General features: G+C 53.0%; 6 protein-coding genes across 6 annotated transcripts; 2 read left to right on the top strand and 4 right to left on the bottom strand.

The window, feature by feature from the left end:
- Positions 1–194: 194 nt before the first annotated feature.
- On the bottom strand, positions 195–716 carry BDP55DRAFT_564305 (endoribonuclease L-PSP; the record flags this gene model as incomplete). Its single annotated transcript, XM_060570321.1, has 2 exons — positions 195–290; positions 396–716. The coding sequence occupies 2 exons, from the start codon at positions 714–716 to the stop codon at positions 195–197; spliced, it is 417 nt and encodes a 138-aa protein (XP_060423579.1).
- Positions 717–1,735: 1,019 nt separating this feature from the next.
- On the bottom strand, positions 1,736–6,410 carry BDP55DRAFT_372512 (ankyrin repeat-containing domain protein). The gene is made up of 4 exons (XM_060567110.1): positions 6,229–6,410; positions 4,970–6,160; positions 2,169–4,916; positions 1,736–2,008 (listed from the first exon to the last, which is right to left on the bottom strand). The coding sequence occupies exons 2-4, from the start codon at positions 6,114–6,116 to the stop codon at positions 1,914–1,916; spliced, it is 3,990 nt and encodes a 1,329-aa protein (XP_060423578.1). The 5' UTR covers positions 6,117–6,160; positions 6,229–6,410; the 3' UTR covers positions 1,736–1,913.
- On the bottom strand, positions 6,377–8,329 carry BDP55DRAFT_372526 (uncharacterized protein). Its single transcript, XM_060567111.1, has 4 exons — positions 8,079–8,329; positions 7,936–8,026; positions 7,723–7,886; positions 6,377–7,674 (listed from the first exon to the last, which is right to left on the bottom strand). Exons 1-4 carry the CDS (start codon positions 8,185–8,187, stop codon positions 6,638–6,640), a joined length of 1,401 nt encoding a protein of 466 aa, XP_060423577.1. The 5' UTR covers positions 8,188–8,329; the 3' UTR covers positions 6,377–6,637.
- Positions 8,330–8,965: 636 nt separating this feature from the next.
- On the top strand, positions 8,966–11,237 carry BDP55DRAFT_681396 (ferric reductase like transmembrane component). The gene is made up of 2 exons (XM_060576185.1): positions 8,966–9,640; positions 9,735–11,237. Exons 1-2 carry the CDS (start codon positions 9,259–9,261, stop codon positions 11,111–11,113), a joined length of 1,761 nt encoding a protein of 586 aa, XP_060423576.1. The 5' UTR covers positions 8,966–9,258; the 3' UTR covers positions 11,114–11,237.
- A 215-nt stretch (positions 11,238–11,452) lies between these two features.
- Positions 11,453–12,277, bottom strand: BDP55DRAFT_564411 (VanZ like family protein; the record flags this gene model as incomplete). Its single annotated transcript, XM_060570334.1, has 2 exons — positions 11,453–12,066; positions 12,253–12,277. The coding sequence occupies 2 exons, from the start codon at positions 12,275–12,277 to the stop codon at positions 11,453–11,455; spliced, it is 639 nt and encodes a 212-aa protein (XP_060423575.1).
- Positions 12,278–13,756: 1,479 nt separating this feature from the next.
- On the top strand, positions 13,757–17,311 carry BDP55DRAFT_564398 (uncharacterized protein; the record flags this gene model as incomplete). Its single annotated transcript, XM_060570331.1, has 3 exons — positions 13,757–14,846; positions 14,910–16,063; positions 16,118–17,311. 3 exons carry the CDS (start codon positions 13,757–13,759, stop codon positions 17,309–17,311), a joined length of 3,438 nt encoding a protein of 1,145 aa, XP_060423574.1.
- Positions 17,312–17,341: the final 30 nt, after the last annotated feature.

Below are 17,341 nucleotides of genomic sequence, written 5' to 3'. Positions count from 1 at the left end.
TCCCTTGAGGCTGCTCAAGTGGGCGGGAAAATCGTGCTTTTCTTATAGATTCGTGGTTGCCATGCCTCGAGAGGTCGAAGTACTGTAGCCAAGGCATGACTGCAAGGCCAATTACATAAACACAGAAGTTCAAAATAGCATTCGTTTCATCAATGCAAGTTTAAGCCAGTCTCCAAGTCAGATATGTAATGAAATTACAGCTTCTGAGTCGGCTTGTTCAGGAAAGCTGTGCACTCAATCTCAACATCGGTGCCCAGCGGCAGCTGGTATACTGCAACACACGTGCGGGCCTTTTGATTCCATAGTATTAGCACACATTTTCCCATTTTTGGTCGTCATGACCCGCTAGAACGACAGGCAAAGTCAATGGCTTTGATTAGGGGAAAATTACTTACAGGCTTGGGATCAAACGTAAAAAACTCATCATACGCCTCATTCATGGTGGCGAAGTCTGCCATCTTTGTAATGTAGACGTTGACTTTGACGACGTTTTGCAGGGCGCTTCCTGAGGCCTCGAGAACGGCGGACAGGTTCTTGAGGGCCTGTCGGGTGCGGTCTTTGACTGTGCCTTCGGCTTGGACCATGCCTGGCTTGTCGGGGAGGATGCCGATGTTGCCGGAGCAGTAGACCATGCCGTTGTATTTTACGGCTTGGGAGAATTGGGGGAGGGGGGCAGGGGCGGTTGTTGTGAGGACTTTTTCGATCTGGTCGGACATTTTGGCGGTTGGTTTGGTGAGGAGGTGTGTAGATGGGTGGTGATATGAGTGGTTTGGTTGATGGGATTACCCAGATAAGGGATGTAGGATTCGATGGGATTTTTGGACGAGGCGGATGTGGATAATGACGAGAGAAGAATGATCCAAGGGTGAGGAATTGACAAAGCAGAATCAGTATATAAGACAGACTGAAGTAGACGCGACTCTGTGAGGATGATAAATCCACCCGTGAGATTACTACCGGCGCGGGGTCGGAGATGGGCAATGTGGGTCCCACGTCACCGGCGGGATGGGGTCTGATAGCAGAAAGGGCGTGACGACTCTCGACAGGGCGTGGACGACGGACGAAGGATTTTGCGCGGATTATCTGGCCGGGCGGTGGATGAGGCTCTTTTTGAGTTTTTTGGGATTTTGAAATTTGCCGAGAGGCTAATGAACGTTCGGTGCCTATTACGTGGGTATTGTTTGTATTCGAACCGCTGCTTGCAACATGCACTACCGGGTTAGGGTATGTAGGTAGGTAGTCGTCGGAAAGCAAGTTTCGCCTTGTATTCGTTGGTGTAGTTCGTATTTTGCATTACTCAAGTCGGTTCTCTACTTTACGGAATGCTTTCCCCCTGAAGCTATTCTTGATTTCACAGACTCGCGGATCACAGATAGGAATAGAGGAGGATGCGAGCATAAGGTATCATAGGCTTGAGTCTGCCGATAGAAAGCGCCTGGCCCACTTTGGCGGGGTCAACGGAGGACTTCGCCGCGGGACGGTGGCGGCGGGGTAAATTTGGCCGGCCGAAGCCGGCGGCCATCCTCCGGGGAGTTCGAAGACGTCGGCCTTGCGACATTGTGTAAGCTTCAGGACTTCGATTAAAGACTGATCACAGGGAGATTGAGCAGAATCTGGTAAATATGAGATTTCTGTCCAACGCCTGCCTTGACAACGAATGGAATACTGCAAGTGCCCGACCAAAAAGATCCAAGAAATATACCCTCCATACCTAGAGAAAACTCCATTGTCCCGGGGGAGAAGACACAAACCCGAACCCCTCTATTAAGTGACACCTCTTGCCTCTATATTTCCTCTCAGAATGTCTGCCATCTCATGGTTCCCTACCCGATGAGCCATATCCAGCAACTTTTCGCCGTTTGGGCCTGGTTCTGTGGCATCGGCACCTCCTTCAAGAAGGCTCCGAAGTGTAGCTAAATCCCTGTCTTTTTTCCAGGCCCTAATTTCACAAGAAATAACCTCAGATAGTGGCGTTCGTTCTTTGTTGTCCCTAGCGTTGGGGTTGGCCCTATGTTGAAGCAGAAATTCAGCGAACTTATAGTTATCATACGCAGCAGCATTCATTAGGGGGGTTCGTCCCTTGTAGTCCCTTCCGTCAATTTCAAGACCCTTCTCAATGGCCTTCTTAACGCCTTCAAGATATTTGGGGCTCACACTGAACCACTCACATGCCCGATGAAGGAAATTCTGGCCCTCATTGTCCTGATGAGAAGGGTCCAGACCTGCATCCAACAAGTCACTCAGAACATGTGTATCATGGTGAGGAGAGGGTCGGAATAGAGGGGTCTGTCCGATTTTGTTTACCATGAGCCTGAAATTCGGAAGTCCACTATCGAATGCTTCTTGCGACTCTTCGTGAGAGGATGTGATTTTGCCATTGCGTTCAAGCTTGCTGTAGTGTAATAGCAAATCCTTAACGACAGGTTCGTTATATTGTACGGCTGTTAACAGTGGGGTATTCCCATCAACATCCTGTGCATAGGGATTTGCACCTGCTTCAAGAAGAGCCATTACTGAACTTTTTTTTGAATCCTTGCAAGCGATGTGAAGAGGTGTGCTCCCACATGCGTCTCGGCCTTCCAGGTCACAACCTCTCTGAGCTAACAAATGAATGAACTCTGGGGTTGATTTTCGAGCTGCGACTTGAATTGGCTTCTTTCCTCCCAAGAGATCTCCTCTATTGATATCTGCTCCTTCATCAAGAAGGAACTCGATGAAAGGTTTTTGGCCTCTTTGGACTGCTGCAGCTAGAGGCGCGTGGTATAGCTCAGACCCGGCGTCGACGCTGACGCCATTCCTAAGCAAAATTTTCGCCATGTCTATGTTTCCATTTTCAGCCGTCTTGACGAGGGCTAATTGGTCATCTTCATGCTTGTCCATCGATGAGGACGATTGTAGATTCGCGTTGGTAGTGGCCCTGCTTTGCCATGCGGACCGCCGTTCAAGAATAAGCTCCGCGAGTACTCCTTGTCCCTTTTCGACAGCGCGAACCAATGGGCTGTAGGAGATGTTTTTCGGTATAAGGTCAGGTTGCGCACCCAAACCGAATAGCGTTTTGGCGATGTCGACTTGCCCCCTTTCTGCAGCAAAGTAAAGGGGCGTACGCCCTTGCTTGTCCGAGTAGTTGATGCTGGGGGGCACATAGCTGCTGTTCTCGGATTCCGGGGTGCTGTATGACGAAGACCCAGCCTTTTGTGTAGAGCTTTCAATGCATTCTAGCAACAGTTTTGCTACGTCTTCGTGACCACCTTTCAGAGCTGCAAGAAGTGGGTAGCCATAACGGCCTCCACGTATTTCAGCATCCGGGTTGTGGCGGAGTGTTGTCTTAACCAGCTCCGATAACCCCCTCTCCGCAACAATGTATAAGAGGTTCGTAGTATCGTGCTTCTGCCTTCTGGTCATATGCTTTTCAAAGATATTGCTTCTCTGGGTCCACTGTTTCAAAGGAAAGCTTTGGAGAAACTCGGTCTGTAGGTCGGTCTGTAGGTCGGTCCGGGCCGCGGCATTGGCATGGTAGAGTACTTGACTGGTTGCATACTCTAGAAATGGAAAGCCACGTTCGATTACGGCCTTGAGATCAATAACTGCCCTCTTGGATGATTGCAACAGATGATCATCGTCTTGCAAGTATCCAGATATGTTGACCTGACTCGAGTATTCATGACAGCAGTCCCTCAATCGATTGTGGCTCTGGGCCTCGAAGTCGGCGGCCATGTCCGGCCACAGAGTACGCAATCCATTGTCTTTGAGGAGATAGTCTCGTACTGATTCGTGAATGAATTGAACCGTCTTGTCGTCGGATCTCGTTGTCTCGGCCAGTCCCTTAGATGAACTCACAATCAGACGATCCATGAATTCACATGGGATCTCATCAGGATCCCATTCTCCCAGGGTATCAGGCTCCAAGCCGGAGGCCAAGGCGAAATAGTATTCCTCGCGTTTTAGAGGTCGTGAACTGTAGAGAACCCACTGGATGCATAAAAGCAAATCGTCAAGGTTCTCTTGGTCTCTTGTCAATATGTTCTGGAAGAGCTCGCTCAATTTGGATGGGATTTCCTTCAAGCGACTTTTGACTGCGAACAAGCGGCCTCTAAGGTATTCCCTGTTGAGGATGTCGACCACAAGCACGACCCACATGAAGACGCCAGAAGCCTTTTGTAAGATTTCAGCGATGATCTCGTCACTCTTGGGTCCAGTGCCGGCCTTGAGACTACTACGAACATACTCTGCGAGATCTTTCTCGTGACCAGTCTGGTCCTCCAGGGTGAGCTTTTGGCCGTATTGGATATCGATATGTGGGTAATGCCGACTAGAGAAGCAAACGTAGAACCGGATATCGTTCTGAACCGCATATTGTCCTAGGTCTTCAAAGACCTCGACCATCTCTCGAATCTCACTCTCGGCACACTCGTCAAGGGCGTCAATGAAACAAGTAAGTTGTCGTTTTCCGAGTTCCCGGACGGCGCTGCGGAAGAGAGTCTTAGTCTTTTCTAAGTCCCACACTGCGGTTTCTTGTTGGTCGTCGTCGGTGTCGAGCAAAAATTGTAGATCAGGGATTTTCTCCAAAAGCTGATGTAAGAGTGACCGGTACATTCCCAGCGTCGACTTTTCGAGCCCTTCACCTCGTGCGTTGAAAAAGAATGAAATGGAAGGTCCTATCGATGCGGCTCTCCTTCGCGCTCTCGTGAAGGCGAATTTCATAATTGTTGACTTTCCTGCCCCTGGCTTTCCCCTGATCCAGAGAAAGCCGTGATGCTGGGAATACTTCTTACGATCTATCCATGTGGTATAGGCAGGATGCTCGAGCAGCCATTCGCAAGTTTTGGCATGATTGGCCTTGATGTTGGCATGCCGCTTATCAATTTGATCAAACTTGAGGGAGTCTAGAAGCCACTTGCGATTTGCCGATGGTGTTGCTGTAGGAAACCATAAGCACATATCAGCTAGGGGGAGGGCGTCATCGACTAACCAGTGCTCTGTACTTCAAGCTGTGTTTGTACAGCGGAGTGTCCTTGGGGCGGCATAACGAGAAGAAGCTCCCTTGCGTATGCTGCCGCAGTGGCTGCCGCATATTTCTGCCATCGCTTTGCCTTGTGGGAATCTGAGTAGTCACAGATGCCACGAATGACGAGGCATGGGAAGTTGTCCATCAGGCCTGCGGCTTCCATCTCGAAGCATATCAACCCGAGATCTTTTGCTAGACGGTCTCTCGTTCCCGCATTTTTCATGAGCTGATTGCCAGATGCTATGATCCCATAATGTATGCTAGGATTATTTGTCGGCCGGAGACTACGTGGTACTAGCTTGGACCTATCGCAGTTTTCACAGGTTTCCCCAGAGTGTTTGTAAGATGCCTCAAAGAGTCGGTCTTCGTCAACGAATTGACGCGTATACTCGACCATGTAGTCGTTTCTCCTTGCCATGTCGCTCAAGATCCTCGAAATTTCACTCGGCCGAGCTTCATGGTCAGCTCTTAGCTTGGAAACAGCCGCAAGACTTGACAATGAAGGTTTGTTCAAACTTCCGATGCGTTCGAACCGACCATCATTCACAGCTTTTCCAAAGTCATACTGTACGACACCCGGGGAATCTGCCGTCGGATTGCTGACCACAACATCGCCCAGCCGTATGTCAACCTTGCCAGGAACACCGCCGCCTATACCAACCATCAAACCGATGTGAAAGGAGGGAAAGCTCCAACGCATGTTGTTCGCCACCACCGCCGCACTGTTTGTCCCGTACTGCCCCGACGGCAAGCATGCAATGACAATATTGTGCGGCCCGATCCCGCCAAACGTGTACACGTTGCTATCGTTCGGGTTCATGTCGAGGGGCTGATGTCTGTAGTCAAGCATGGCCTGTGCTGCAGCCATCTCGAGATGAAGAGCACAAACCCAGCCCACAGTGTATGCCTCATGCGATAGCTTGACCAAGAACGGACCCGCGTTGTTAGGCGTATAAAGCGAGCCCGCTGTCCTGGCCCGCTTTGCAAGCCCATAATGAATCTCTTCTTCACTACTGACGCTCCATGCCCGTTTTTCTTGGGCATATTCATGAGCGACCGCGGGCGGCCGACCGGTACTATTTCGTTGATGATAAGCGTGATCGCTGGACATTTTGATCAGGCTCTATGCAGGATTCAGGGGATTTCGACTAATTTCTGATGTCGTCTTCCTAGTCATTGTCAGTCGCAACAGAAATGAGTGTAATGGGCAAGTTTGCGACTACCTGGCATGACGACGGCGATGGGGCCAATATGACGGTGAGGTTTGTCGCAAGGCAAGTTCAAGCCAAGTCCGAGAAACTAGAGGAGGGTTGAGAAGGCTATGGGAAAGGCAACTCAAGGCAGACGGGTCTTGCCTGCCAATCCAGGATGCCGAGTCGAGGTCAATCAGGCTGCGTCAACACAGCCCCGGTTGCCGCCGCAGTTTTCAGCTCCTTGCAGCGTCCAGTAGCATTCCGACCACAATGTCCCCTCTAGATGGCAAAAAACTGGCCAATCGGATTAACAACTATGATAAAAGATAAACAATCCCGGACGATGCTGACGATTCCTGACTACCTGGCACATTCAATATCCGCAGTGCCAAGTTCTTGAGTCTGCCTGACCATGAGTGCGGCACAGCGCCCTATCCCATCATGCCCAAGACTTCGTTGGTACCTGATGCCACAGTCTCGCGACAGCTTTACCCTCCCCAACCTCAATCTCTTTGCATGAGACTACTCTTTGGGAGCCCGCCCGTCGAAGTAACTCGCAACCACCTGAAGGGTTCAGATGATGTCGGTAGTACCACAACAGAGCCGTTACGACGGTAATTGGAATTGCCACAACCCAGTATACCCAGAACTTACCCGAGACATTCCACGAGTCTGCTCCCGAGTCGTAATCAAAAAATGAAGTGCTGAAGACGGCGGAAACGAAAGTTGCTGGCAGGAAGAGCAGCGTGAGAAAAGCCACAGTTTTCATGGCCTCGCTGTCCCTCTGCGTCGCGCGACCAATATCTACAGAAATGCCAGAGTCAAATTGAGCAACCATGTTGTAGGCGAGCGATATTTCGTTGAAATGTCGAGCTTTGTTGGAAGCCGAGCGCTCTTGAAGGCTGGTGATCATCTCTTCATAGAATTGTAGACGCTGATGCGTATGATTCCAAGCTCGTTTCCATGCGGCGGTAGGCCTGGACTGATCGTCAGGGCCAGCCTTGTATGTCTCGTGTTGCAGTAAAATCTTCCTCGCAGCCTTGACGGCTAGATCCAGCGTCTCCGAAACATGTATAGCATGTCGTGCGGTTTCGTGCAAATGACGATAGTCCGGTGTAGGTTTCGGCGTGACCGAGTCTTGCATGGGGATGTTGTTCCTTTCCTTCTCCGTGGTCCTGACCGTATCACGAACAGCCCATACAGCGGCATCTTGCAGAGTCACGACCTTCTCCAAGATTCCAATGTATATCCAGTAGGGATCGATGAAGTACTCGGCATTCGGCACGGCGTAAATGGGGTCGAATTCATCTGCCGGTACCCTCTTCATGCAGTTTGCCCCTGGTTGAACGGCGTCGAAAACAATGAGGATTGTTTGATGAGTCTCTGCCACCCAGTGCGTGAACACATTGATCTTTGACCATTCATATCCTGGATGTCCCTCATTCGTGAGCTTCACTGGAAAGCGCGCCCATGTAGCTATTCTGCTGTCAGTCGCGGTTTCTAGCCCCAGTCGTTACGACTCACTAAGTCCTGTAGAATTTCCGCCCTCGTCAATTTTGGTCCCGTAACCAAAGTAGCCGTTTGAATCTCTGCAATACCGTTTCCACCAAAGATCTGGGATCAGGAAGGCCTTGCCAAATTTCTCTCGGCATGCTGGGCATTCGCGTATTTTCTGCGCATGAGCCTTGCTATTGACTTGTCAGCATCGAGCCGTTGCCGAAGCTCTGATAAGCCTACACGATGCAAACATCGAAATCTTCCTCGTCTGCTGTAAATGATGCTGGTTCCTTCTCGCTGTTCTTGGTTGACGTTCTCCATCTTTGATCACCTATTTCCTGTCAGTATGGCCCTTGGCGCAAAAGGATTCTCTCCAATCTGACCTTTCTTCCAGTACAGCACTTCTGGCTGGGAGCAAGAATCACAGCACGTTCGGTCCATACTGATTGATGGCATTGTAATTGGAGAAAAGCACCTTATCAAAGATGACATGAATTATGAGCCGTATTATAAGAATCGACCAGAGGAATCGAGGATTGTTCAAGTGGCTTTGCGTTGAAGAGCAGGCTCCGAATAGGAGCTGTAGACCCCGCCTTAAGCGCTGATGCAGGCTGCATGGCCGGGCCTCTTGATACCTTGAATCAGCCAACCAGCTATGTGAATCAGATCTGCTGCTGCAGGCAGGCGTAGTTTTGGAGTCTGTCCCACTGAAGATCCTATCCAGAGGGTTCCCTGTCGTATGATATCTGCGGGCTGTGTGATGTGATACCGAAATTCATGGCACAGCCACCAGCCTTGCTGTCGCCGAGTGGAATGACTGGAGGAAGCCTGGAGTTGACCATTGCGGCTCGAATACCAAGGTTCTTTCGCCTGTCCATTGAGGATGTAACAATTCCACAAGGCGGCATACAGAAGAGGAAGCAAGGAACGGGTTTGAACAGCGGTCGGTAACGGTTCCAATATGTACCTCCTTTGGATATCAAAATGAAGGAGCTACGACGTCCAAGCCAGTGGAATGGAAGGGTCTTTCGGCAGGGTCCTTCCCGCCCGTCCACAAACAGCCGGGATGCTCGCTGAAATGTCACCGGCGCCTGCTTGCCTCCACCAGAGACGGGAGCATTTGGGGGAAAAGCTCAGGGGTCAGCTCCTTAGCTTCCTCTTTCTGGCCAATCAAGACGTGGCTTACCAAGCAATCCATCGCAGCTGGTCGATACACCTATTGGAAAACGGGCCTAAGCCAACCTAAAACCGCCTTGACTACGAGGTGAGACTTTGGACGAAGATGCCAGCTGTAAGGTGTTCGTTCTGCTGTGTGTACTTGGTTGCCCAGGCGCGTTTCTCGATACGTGACAAGTGACGGGAACCTTCGCCAATTCCCACTGCAACTCCATCTCATCCTCTTTTGTGTAATTACCCGCTCGGTCCGAGCTTGCGGATTAGCACAACCTTTTTCATCTTGTCTTGTCTTTCGTACTTCTCATGTGGCATTGAGCTCCATTGAGCTTCCCTTCTCTGTATCCCTACTTCGCCATCGTCCGCGAGACCTGTGAAAGACCGACCGCCATGAGCTGGCCCTACCGCTTCGTCGATCTCTCCAAGGAAGAGGTCCAGATCCGGAGACAGACCCTAGATCGCTATGGCAGCTATGCTCAATATTCAGCACTGACGCCAATCATCGTTGCTTTGCTGTTTAGGCTTGGGGCATATCTCAGTCAACGGTGGCAGTCGGGGGGTTCCTACGCCGCTGTACCAGGCTCTCCTGAGCTGAAGACGAGGAGACAGACCTGGGGCCACAGCTGGGACGCCACGATCAAGAAGTGGAAGTGGTGGCTCGCCGACGATGTCTACTTCATGGGGCAGCATTGGGGCCAGAAGGATCAATGGGTCTTTGGTCTGGCTTGGGCGTTATGGCTGCTGGTTTTGAGTGTGCTGGAGACGGGCGATGGTGAGTTGTGAATCCCCTCAATTGGTTGTCAAACACGATGAAACCTCAGGCGTAACCCCGTGACCAGAAGAATCATGTTTCTGACCAGTTGTAGATTACCTCCATCTCACCAAACGCTTCGGCATCATCGCTGTTTCCCAGATCCCCTTCCAGTACCTACTGGCATTGAAGAGCTTCAGCCCCATCGCCAAGGCCTTCCGCACATCCCACGAGGAACTCAACAAATGGCACCGCGTTCTCTCCCGCGTGACGCTATCGCTTCTCGTCCTCCACGCCGTCTTCTACCTGAACTTCTTCGTAGCCAAGGGTATCGTTCAGAAGCGCCTCTTTGCCCCCGTCGTCTTCGTCGGTGTCGTTGCATTTGCAACCATGAACATGATGACTTCAACAGCGGCTGCCACCGTCCGCAGGTATTCGTACCGAGTCTTCTTCATCACTCATCTCATCGGTGCATTTGCTATCCCAGTCCTGGTGTTCTTCCACGCCAAGTCAGCTCGCTTGTTCATGGTCAAGGCTATCATCGTCTTCCTCATCGACCTTACTGTGCGTCGCCTCCGGACTGTACAGGCTCTCTCAAAGATCGAAACCATCCCTGGCACAAACCTGATCAAAATATCGGCTTCGATTCCTCAGCACAAGATTAACGCTTTCCACACGCGTCCGGGCTCCCACATTTACCTCAGCGTGCCCACCCCAGCACGACCTGGAGCTGGCCCTACATCTCCTGATGCAATGCTATTCGAGTTCCTCTTCAACCCCTTCACCGTTGCATCCGTCGACGAGGATAACGGCAGCCTTACACTAGTAGCTCGTCAGCTCGACGGCCCTCTTACACGACATCTCGGCCGTTTCGCAAACGCGGGCACCGGCATCGAAGACGGCAAGGTCCCGCTCTGCATCGAGGGCCCCTACGGTGCCGCATCCCTCCACTTTGACAAACTCACTGGCTCCTCTGTCGACCGCTTCCTGTTGGTGGCCGGCGGCGTAGGTGCAACCTTCACAGTACCAATCTACCACGCCATCCTCCAAGACAATCCCAGCGCCAAGGTCGAACTCGTCTGGTCCGTCCGCGGCGCCAGCGACGCAACATGGGCCACGGCCGCCGACAAGTCCGTCCCCAAGAGCGTCCTTGACGATCCCAACGTCCGCGTCTTCCTCACGGGCGAGGCCCTTAGCTCGGATTCCACCGGTCCCATGGCCGGGCTTCCGTCTGAGACGAACGCTGAGGGCGAGATGGAGATGAGCTCCTTGCAGCGTGACCGGAGGCGGAACCGCCTCACGAGCGAGAGCAGCCGCAAGCGTCCGGACTTGCGCAAGATCGTTGACGACTTCTTCAGGCAGGGAGCTGAGGAGAGGGTCGCGGTGCTGGTGTGCGGGCCGGCGGAGATGGGACGAGAGTTGCGGGAGTATGTTGGCGCGTGGGTCATGAGGGGCCGGGACGTGGTGTGGCATAACGAGGCCTTTGGCTGGTGAGGGCCTGCATGTTTACTAGGTTGAGGGTTTCGAATCAATAGAAAGATAAGGTCGGGGATACTGGTTTGGCGTTTCTGTTTTGGTAACTCTTTGGTCTGCACTAGAAATCATAGCCATTGCTCCAAATTCTTTGTCTCAGCCCCTGCAAAGTGATAGTGTCCTGGTTTCCACGATCCAAAACAGAGGGTTCCATGATATGATGAGGGGAAAGAATGTCATTTTATCAATTACGAAACACGCTGCTAGGATGAAGGGCCTCCCCAAACGCCAGAAATTCGTAACTCAATGCTCATCCGTCATATCGCACACGTCCCTTGACCTTCTCCCAACAAGAGAGCCTTAATCAGCCCGCTTCTTGGTATCGCCAATATCTCCCGTATCCATATCCTTGCTCTTGACTCCGCCAATATCGCCATCGCCATCTTCCTCCTCCCAATCATCCACCTGGTTCTCATCCCAGTTATCCACTTCCTCCTCAAGCGACCTCCCTCCACTGGCAGCAACACCAGCACCACCGTCCCTCGCACCACTGGCCTCAACAACACCAGTCTCATGTCCCTCTCCCAACTCCACATCCTCCTCATCCTCCCCCGGAACAGCCTGATACGTCTTTGTCCGGCGCTTGCGCTCCAGCATGCGCTTGTGGTACCACGAGCACAGTCCCACGCTCGCAAGAGATCCAACGACGTTGGCGACAATGTCGTAGAAGTCGAATTCGCGGCCGTTGGGGAGGAAGCCCTGGAGGAACTCGGAGCCGACGCCGAGGATGAAGGTGCAGACGGTCAGGGTGAGGTTGAGGGTGCGACGGCGGTTGGTGTCGAGGATCCAGTAGAAGACGAGGGTGAGGAGGAAGAAGGTTGCAAAGTGGAGGACTTTGTCGTTTACGTATTGGCCTAGTTGGAGGGTTGTCAGGCCTGCATAGCCTGCGACGAGGAGGAGGGCGAAGAAGACGCCTGGAGAGGAGAGTGTTAGCGAGATTTGTGAACGGGTGGTTTGCGAGCTTGAGTTGGGGTTGGAGCTGAAATAGAGATGAAGCTCTACTGGAGCTTAACTGGAACTGGAGCTTGTCCACTCGGCACTGCAAGGCATCGATGGAGATCCAGAACCATGGGTTACTGCAGTTGAGACTCTTGACGTACCTGCAAAGGGCAAACGTATCCGCATTTTGAAGAGACCTGCAGCAGCTCCTGCAGATGGTGGTGTGATTGGTAGCTTGCGATGGTAGCTTAGGTAGCTAAGCTCTTGGAGTGTCTCGAAAGAATTGATGGGCGGCTCGAGTGATGGAGGTGTGTAAGGTCAGCTACTCGACAAAACTCGCAGGAAGACGGTGGTCGAGGATTCGTTTGTTCTCGAGATGAGGAAAGAACCAGGGTTGTTCGTAATGGGGTCGTCACAGACGAGGGTGAGGTGTCCAGCTGGCCGGAGCTCCCAAGTGACTGGATCGGGGCGAGCGAGGGAGAGCTTTTTTTTCCCTGCTGGCTGCTGCGGCCCTGCGGGAACGCGAAAATGGAGTTCAGCCCACTGACGGAAGGAGATGTGCAGTGGTGGCGCCCCAACCCCAGGCTTTTACTGCGTACGGGGGGGCCTTTTTCGAGGACAGGGGTAAGGCCCCGAGGATTTTGGAGCAAGATGGAGGGGGCCCGGCTTGGTCGGGTTCAGGTGGCCCGGGCGGAAGATGCCGTGGGCCGCAGTTGGTACTGTCGCGATATGGATGTCTGGGGGGGACAGACGCGATGCGCGCCCGTGGATGCGGATGAGGTCACTGGGGGTGGGTGGAGGGAATCGAGGTGCACGGGATGATGTATAAAGGGAGGGAATTGAGATGTCTGGTGGTGTTGCGGAGAGTCGCTGGAGACTTTTCTGACATTTGCAGCCTCCTGAAAATCACATAAGCATCACCACTCCGTTCGGCATTAAAGTACTTCCAAGTTCCTCTTCCCCCCCAAATGCGAACTCTCTGTTGTTGTTGGTGGTCCGCCTGCCGTGCTTTGGTGCCTGGGTGCGCTTCATGGCTCGTTGCTGACTGCGACTGGTTGGCTGGGGCCATCACGTGACAAAGACGTACGCGATCCGATCGCTCAGCGCTGGGCCAAGGGGGGGGAATTACGGTGGCCTCCGCTCGCGCCGTCGTCGGCATTGGAAGTTCATGTACCTGCATCCCGCAATCGCGGCACCCATCATCACCCCAGTGCACTTCATTTCTGGGTCCGAAAAAAAGGTAGATGAATTGACGAGCATACTGAGACCTTGAGAAATCATTTTTGAGTACATGCGACAGTCTTCGTGGTGGTCTGTGCTGCGTAACTCGTGGTCAACCAAGGTTCCGTGTACCGCTAGCAGCGGCCAACTCGCCGTCTTCAGGCAAGGGAAAAGTTCCATCGCGTACTTGCGTACGAGCCTCTCCAAATCCTCAACCTCACCTCTCGGAACCACCCAAAACACCCCCTATTGCAATCCATCAATACACAACAACCACAACCCGTCACGTCTCCGAATCCTTCAGGCCATCTCTATCGATGTCGCTCTATCTACTGATGCGCTCGTAACGACCCTTTGCCGCCCGGACTCGGTCCCTGACGAGCGCATTTCCTTGCGCATGGCGACACGCCGCCCACCTGTCGCTATCATCAATCCGGGCACAAAATGTCCCTCCCCAATGGCCACCACGCATGGCAGCCGCCGTCCCTTCATCACCAACCCTCTAGTCGCCTGTTCCATCAACTTGATGATGGTCCTGCGCGAAACGGAACCCCCGTCGACCATTCAATGTCCTTGATGCCTGAGGCACAACCTGATATTGAAGAGGAACGACGACGCGCCTTGTTCAAAGATCTTTATCACAAGAGCGAGGCAAAGATCTCGCTGCTGTTCGCTGATGACGGATCATACAACTATCCCGCCATCGATGCGCTGCACCGCCCCTCCGCCCCCTCCCCCTCCATCTTACCCCCTACCACCGACCATGCGCCGATCCAAGAGCCTCCATTAAAGAAGGCCAAGCGGGTCATCGACGAAGACGATTACGGCGATGACGATGACGAGGATGAAGAAGAAGACGCGACCGCCGCCGATTCGAGTAAACCTACGAATGGCATTGCGGCCGCCGGCGCCGGCTCGCTGCTCTCCCCCTCAAAGTCCGGAAGTTCGCCCGTGCACTCCGTCAGCTCCCCCGGCAAGCTCCTCGAGAAACTCAAACAGGCCGACGGATCTGGAGACAGCACCAAAAAAACGAGCGAAGATGCGCGCAAACAGCTGGAAGAGGCGCGTAACGCGACCGAAGAAGCGGCGAGACGGAGCTTCCATACCATATTCTATACCCTGGAAAACGACCGGACTGCTATGCTGGAGCAGCAGCAGCTGGAGGAATCCGAAAAACAACTGCAGGCCGAAATGGAAAATAACAACAACCATAGCCAGACAAATGGCGCCCAGGCCGAAAACCACGGGTCGCTCAGCAGCGCCAACCTGGGCGCGTCGAGTTTGACCCTCAAGCACTTGATTGCGAGGATAGACATGAAACGCGACCAGGTCCGCGCCTCTGACGCCGAATTGCGATCGCTCATGAATGAAGTACGGAAAAACCGAAGTAAATGGGCCAGCGAGGAGAACGTCAACCAAGAAGAGTTGTACGAGGCCCTCGAGAAGGTCTTGACGGAGCTGAAGGCACATACGGAATACTCAACGCCCTTTCTACAGAGGGTGAACAAGAGGGATGCGCCGGATTACTATAACCGTAAGTTGTTTCCAGGCAGACAAGTTCGATCCGGATTGGCTAACCACCCTCGGCACGATGCAGTCATCAAGCAGCCAATGGACATGGGATCTATGACCAAGAAGATCAAGTCCCTCACGTATAAATCGAAGGCTGATTTCGTCACCGATCTTAACCTGATATGGGACAACTGCCTGCGATACAACCAAGATATGGGACACCCTCTGCGACGGATGGCCAATGGCATGAGGAAAGAGGCAGAGAAGCTGATTCCTCTCATTCCGGACCTAGTCATCCGTCCGCGAGCCGAGGTCGAGGCAGAAGAGCGCCGTAAACAGAATGGCGGCGAGGAAGACGGTGGTGACGACTCGGACGATGAGCCGATAATGTCATCTCGCGGTCGTACTGCCGGAACCAAGGGCGCCAAGTCTCGGAAACAACCTACCGATCAGAAGGAGGGCACCCCCAGCGTTGACCAGAAGCCGGTGCTGCAGCTTAATGGCCTGCTTGCTAAGGGCAGAGAAGGCTCTGAGGCAATCGACGGTAGCGGATTCGGCACACCCATCGCTGGTTCCGCAACTCCTGGCGGCGTTAATGGACACTCAGGCATTGGAAGCAACGCCGATGCCATGGATATCGACGGGCCCACGTTGAACGGCATGGCCTTGGGACAGGCTCTCAACGAGGCTGCAGAACAGGCCTACGAGGACGACGAGTACAAGATCTGGAAGCAAGTAACGAAGAAGGACCGCGCACTTATCGCCAAAGAAAGGTATCAGCTTTTCAAGGACAACAAGCTCAACACCGACGCTCCTGCCCTGCTCCGAAACAAGGCCGGCATACGGTGGTATTTGAGAGGGCAAAAAGAAGCCGAGACACTAGGTGTCATTGGCCAAGCCCAGGCTGACTCGTCTGCTATCGCTGCTAAAGAGGCCGCGAAGCCTGCCGAAACACTAGCAGAGGGCATGGAAGGAGAAGAGGAGAAGGTTGTACCGGCTTACTACGAACCTCTGACGGTCCTCCCAGACATTCAACCCAAGCTGCAGTGGATCGAGGATGGTGAGGGCCACGTCATCAATCAACATGAGGAATATCTCCGCATGATTCCCGAAGGTCACTTCAAGGCACCCAAGAGCAAGTTTGCCAGCAAGATCGACAGCAACATTCATCAGATCCAGGAGACGAGGAAACTATCGAGCAAGATCGGCGTGATTAAGCAGATGCAGATCCAGACTCAGGTATATACAGGTGTCGTCGGCAGGTGGATAAGTCTTCTAACTCGTGTTTTTTAGGTTTACAACAACCAGTTTCCCAAGTCCAATTACGAATCTTTTATAGAGCAGGATGCCGAGCCATCTTTCATTGCAGATGATGGTCCCGTCATTGCACCAGAGACTTGCCGTAGTGCATTGCAGCGCTCTGTAGCCAAGATCCTCTACCACACCGGTTTTGAGGAGCTTCAGCCCTCAGCCATCGACACCATGACCAGCTTAGCATCCGACTACTTCGAGAAGATCATCAAGACTTTCAATGTGTATCGCGAGGCGGAGAAGATCGAGGCACCTGCAATCCGTGCCGAGGGAAGCTCTCGATTCCAGTCACGCTTCACCCCCGAGGAAATTATCTTGCACACGCTCGACGAGAATGGATGCGACCTGTTTAGTCTGGAGTCTTACGCTAAGGACGAAGTTGACCGACTCAGCTCGAAGCTTGGCGGTATCCACGAACGTATGAAGTTCCATCTCACCGAGCTTTTGCGGCCCGCCCTCACCCAGGAAGCCGGACAAGATGGTGTCGGTGCCTTCAAAGACGGTAGCGAGCAGTTCGTTAGTGGTGACTTCGCTGAGGATCTTGGCGAGGACTTCTTTGGTTTCAAGGCCCTGGGTCTGGACAAGGAGATGGGTCTTGATATGCTCTCGGTTCCTCTTCACTTGCTCCAGTCCCGTGTTCGCAACCAATTCCAGATGCAGACGCAGACGGTTGGCACGGAGGTCACCGACCTCTTCGACTCCTTGCCGCCTGTTGAGCCCATCACGACGGAGAACATCCACGGCCAGATTGGTCTCGTCAAGAACTTCTTTCTGGCCAAGTTGCACGCTAATGGCGATACGCCCCTGGTCGAAGATGAAGAGCTGCCTGTTAAGCAGAGGCGGCCCAGACCCCGTCTTGGTGCATCTGGAAAGATTGTCTCGCCGCAGAAGCGGCCGCCCAAGGAGCAGATTGCCCTTGCCAAGAAGAAGAAGAAGATGGAACTGGCAGCGCAAGCCAACAAGGACGTCAATGCTTCACCAGAGAAGAAGGGCGAAACTACACCGGCGAAGAAAGTCAAGCACGCCAACATCAACGGCTCCGGGCCCACCCCAGCGGCGATCGCGCTGCCTTCAAGCATGGAGCGGAACGAGAGCATGCAAAGCCAAGGCAACGCCAGTCAGACAGACAAGGACGAGCCCATGGGTATGATGAGTCCCGAGAGCATTGAGAGATGAGTGACAGGGACACCCTGACACTGGATTTCT

Source organism: Colletotrichum godetiae (genome assembly GCF_030913485.1).
Source record: "Colletotrichum godetiae strain CBS 193.32 chromosome Unknown BDP55scaffold_68, whole genome shotgun sequence".
NCBI lineage: Eukaryota > Fungi > Ascomycota > Sordariomycetes > Glomerellales > Glomerellaceae > Colletotrichum > Colletotrichum godetiae.
The sequence above is the reverse complement of the archived record's forward strand: the minus strand, read 5'-3'. Positions and strand labels throughout refer to the sequence as shown.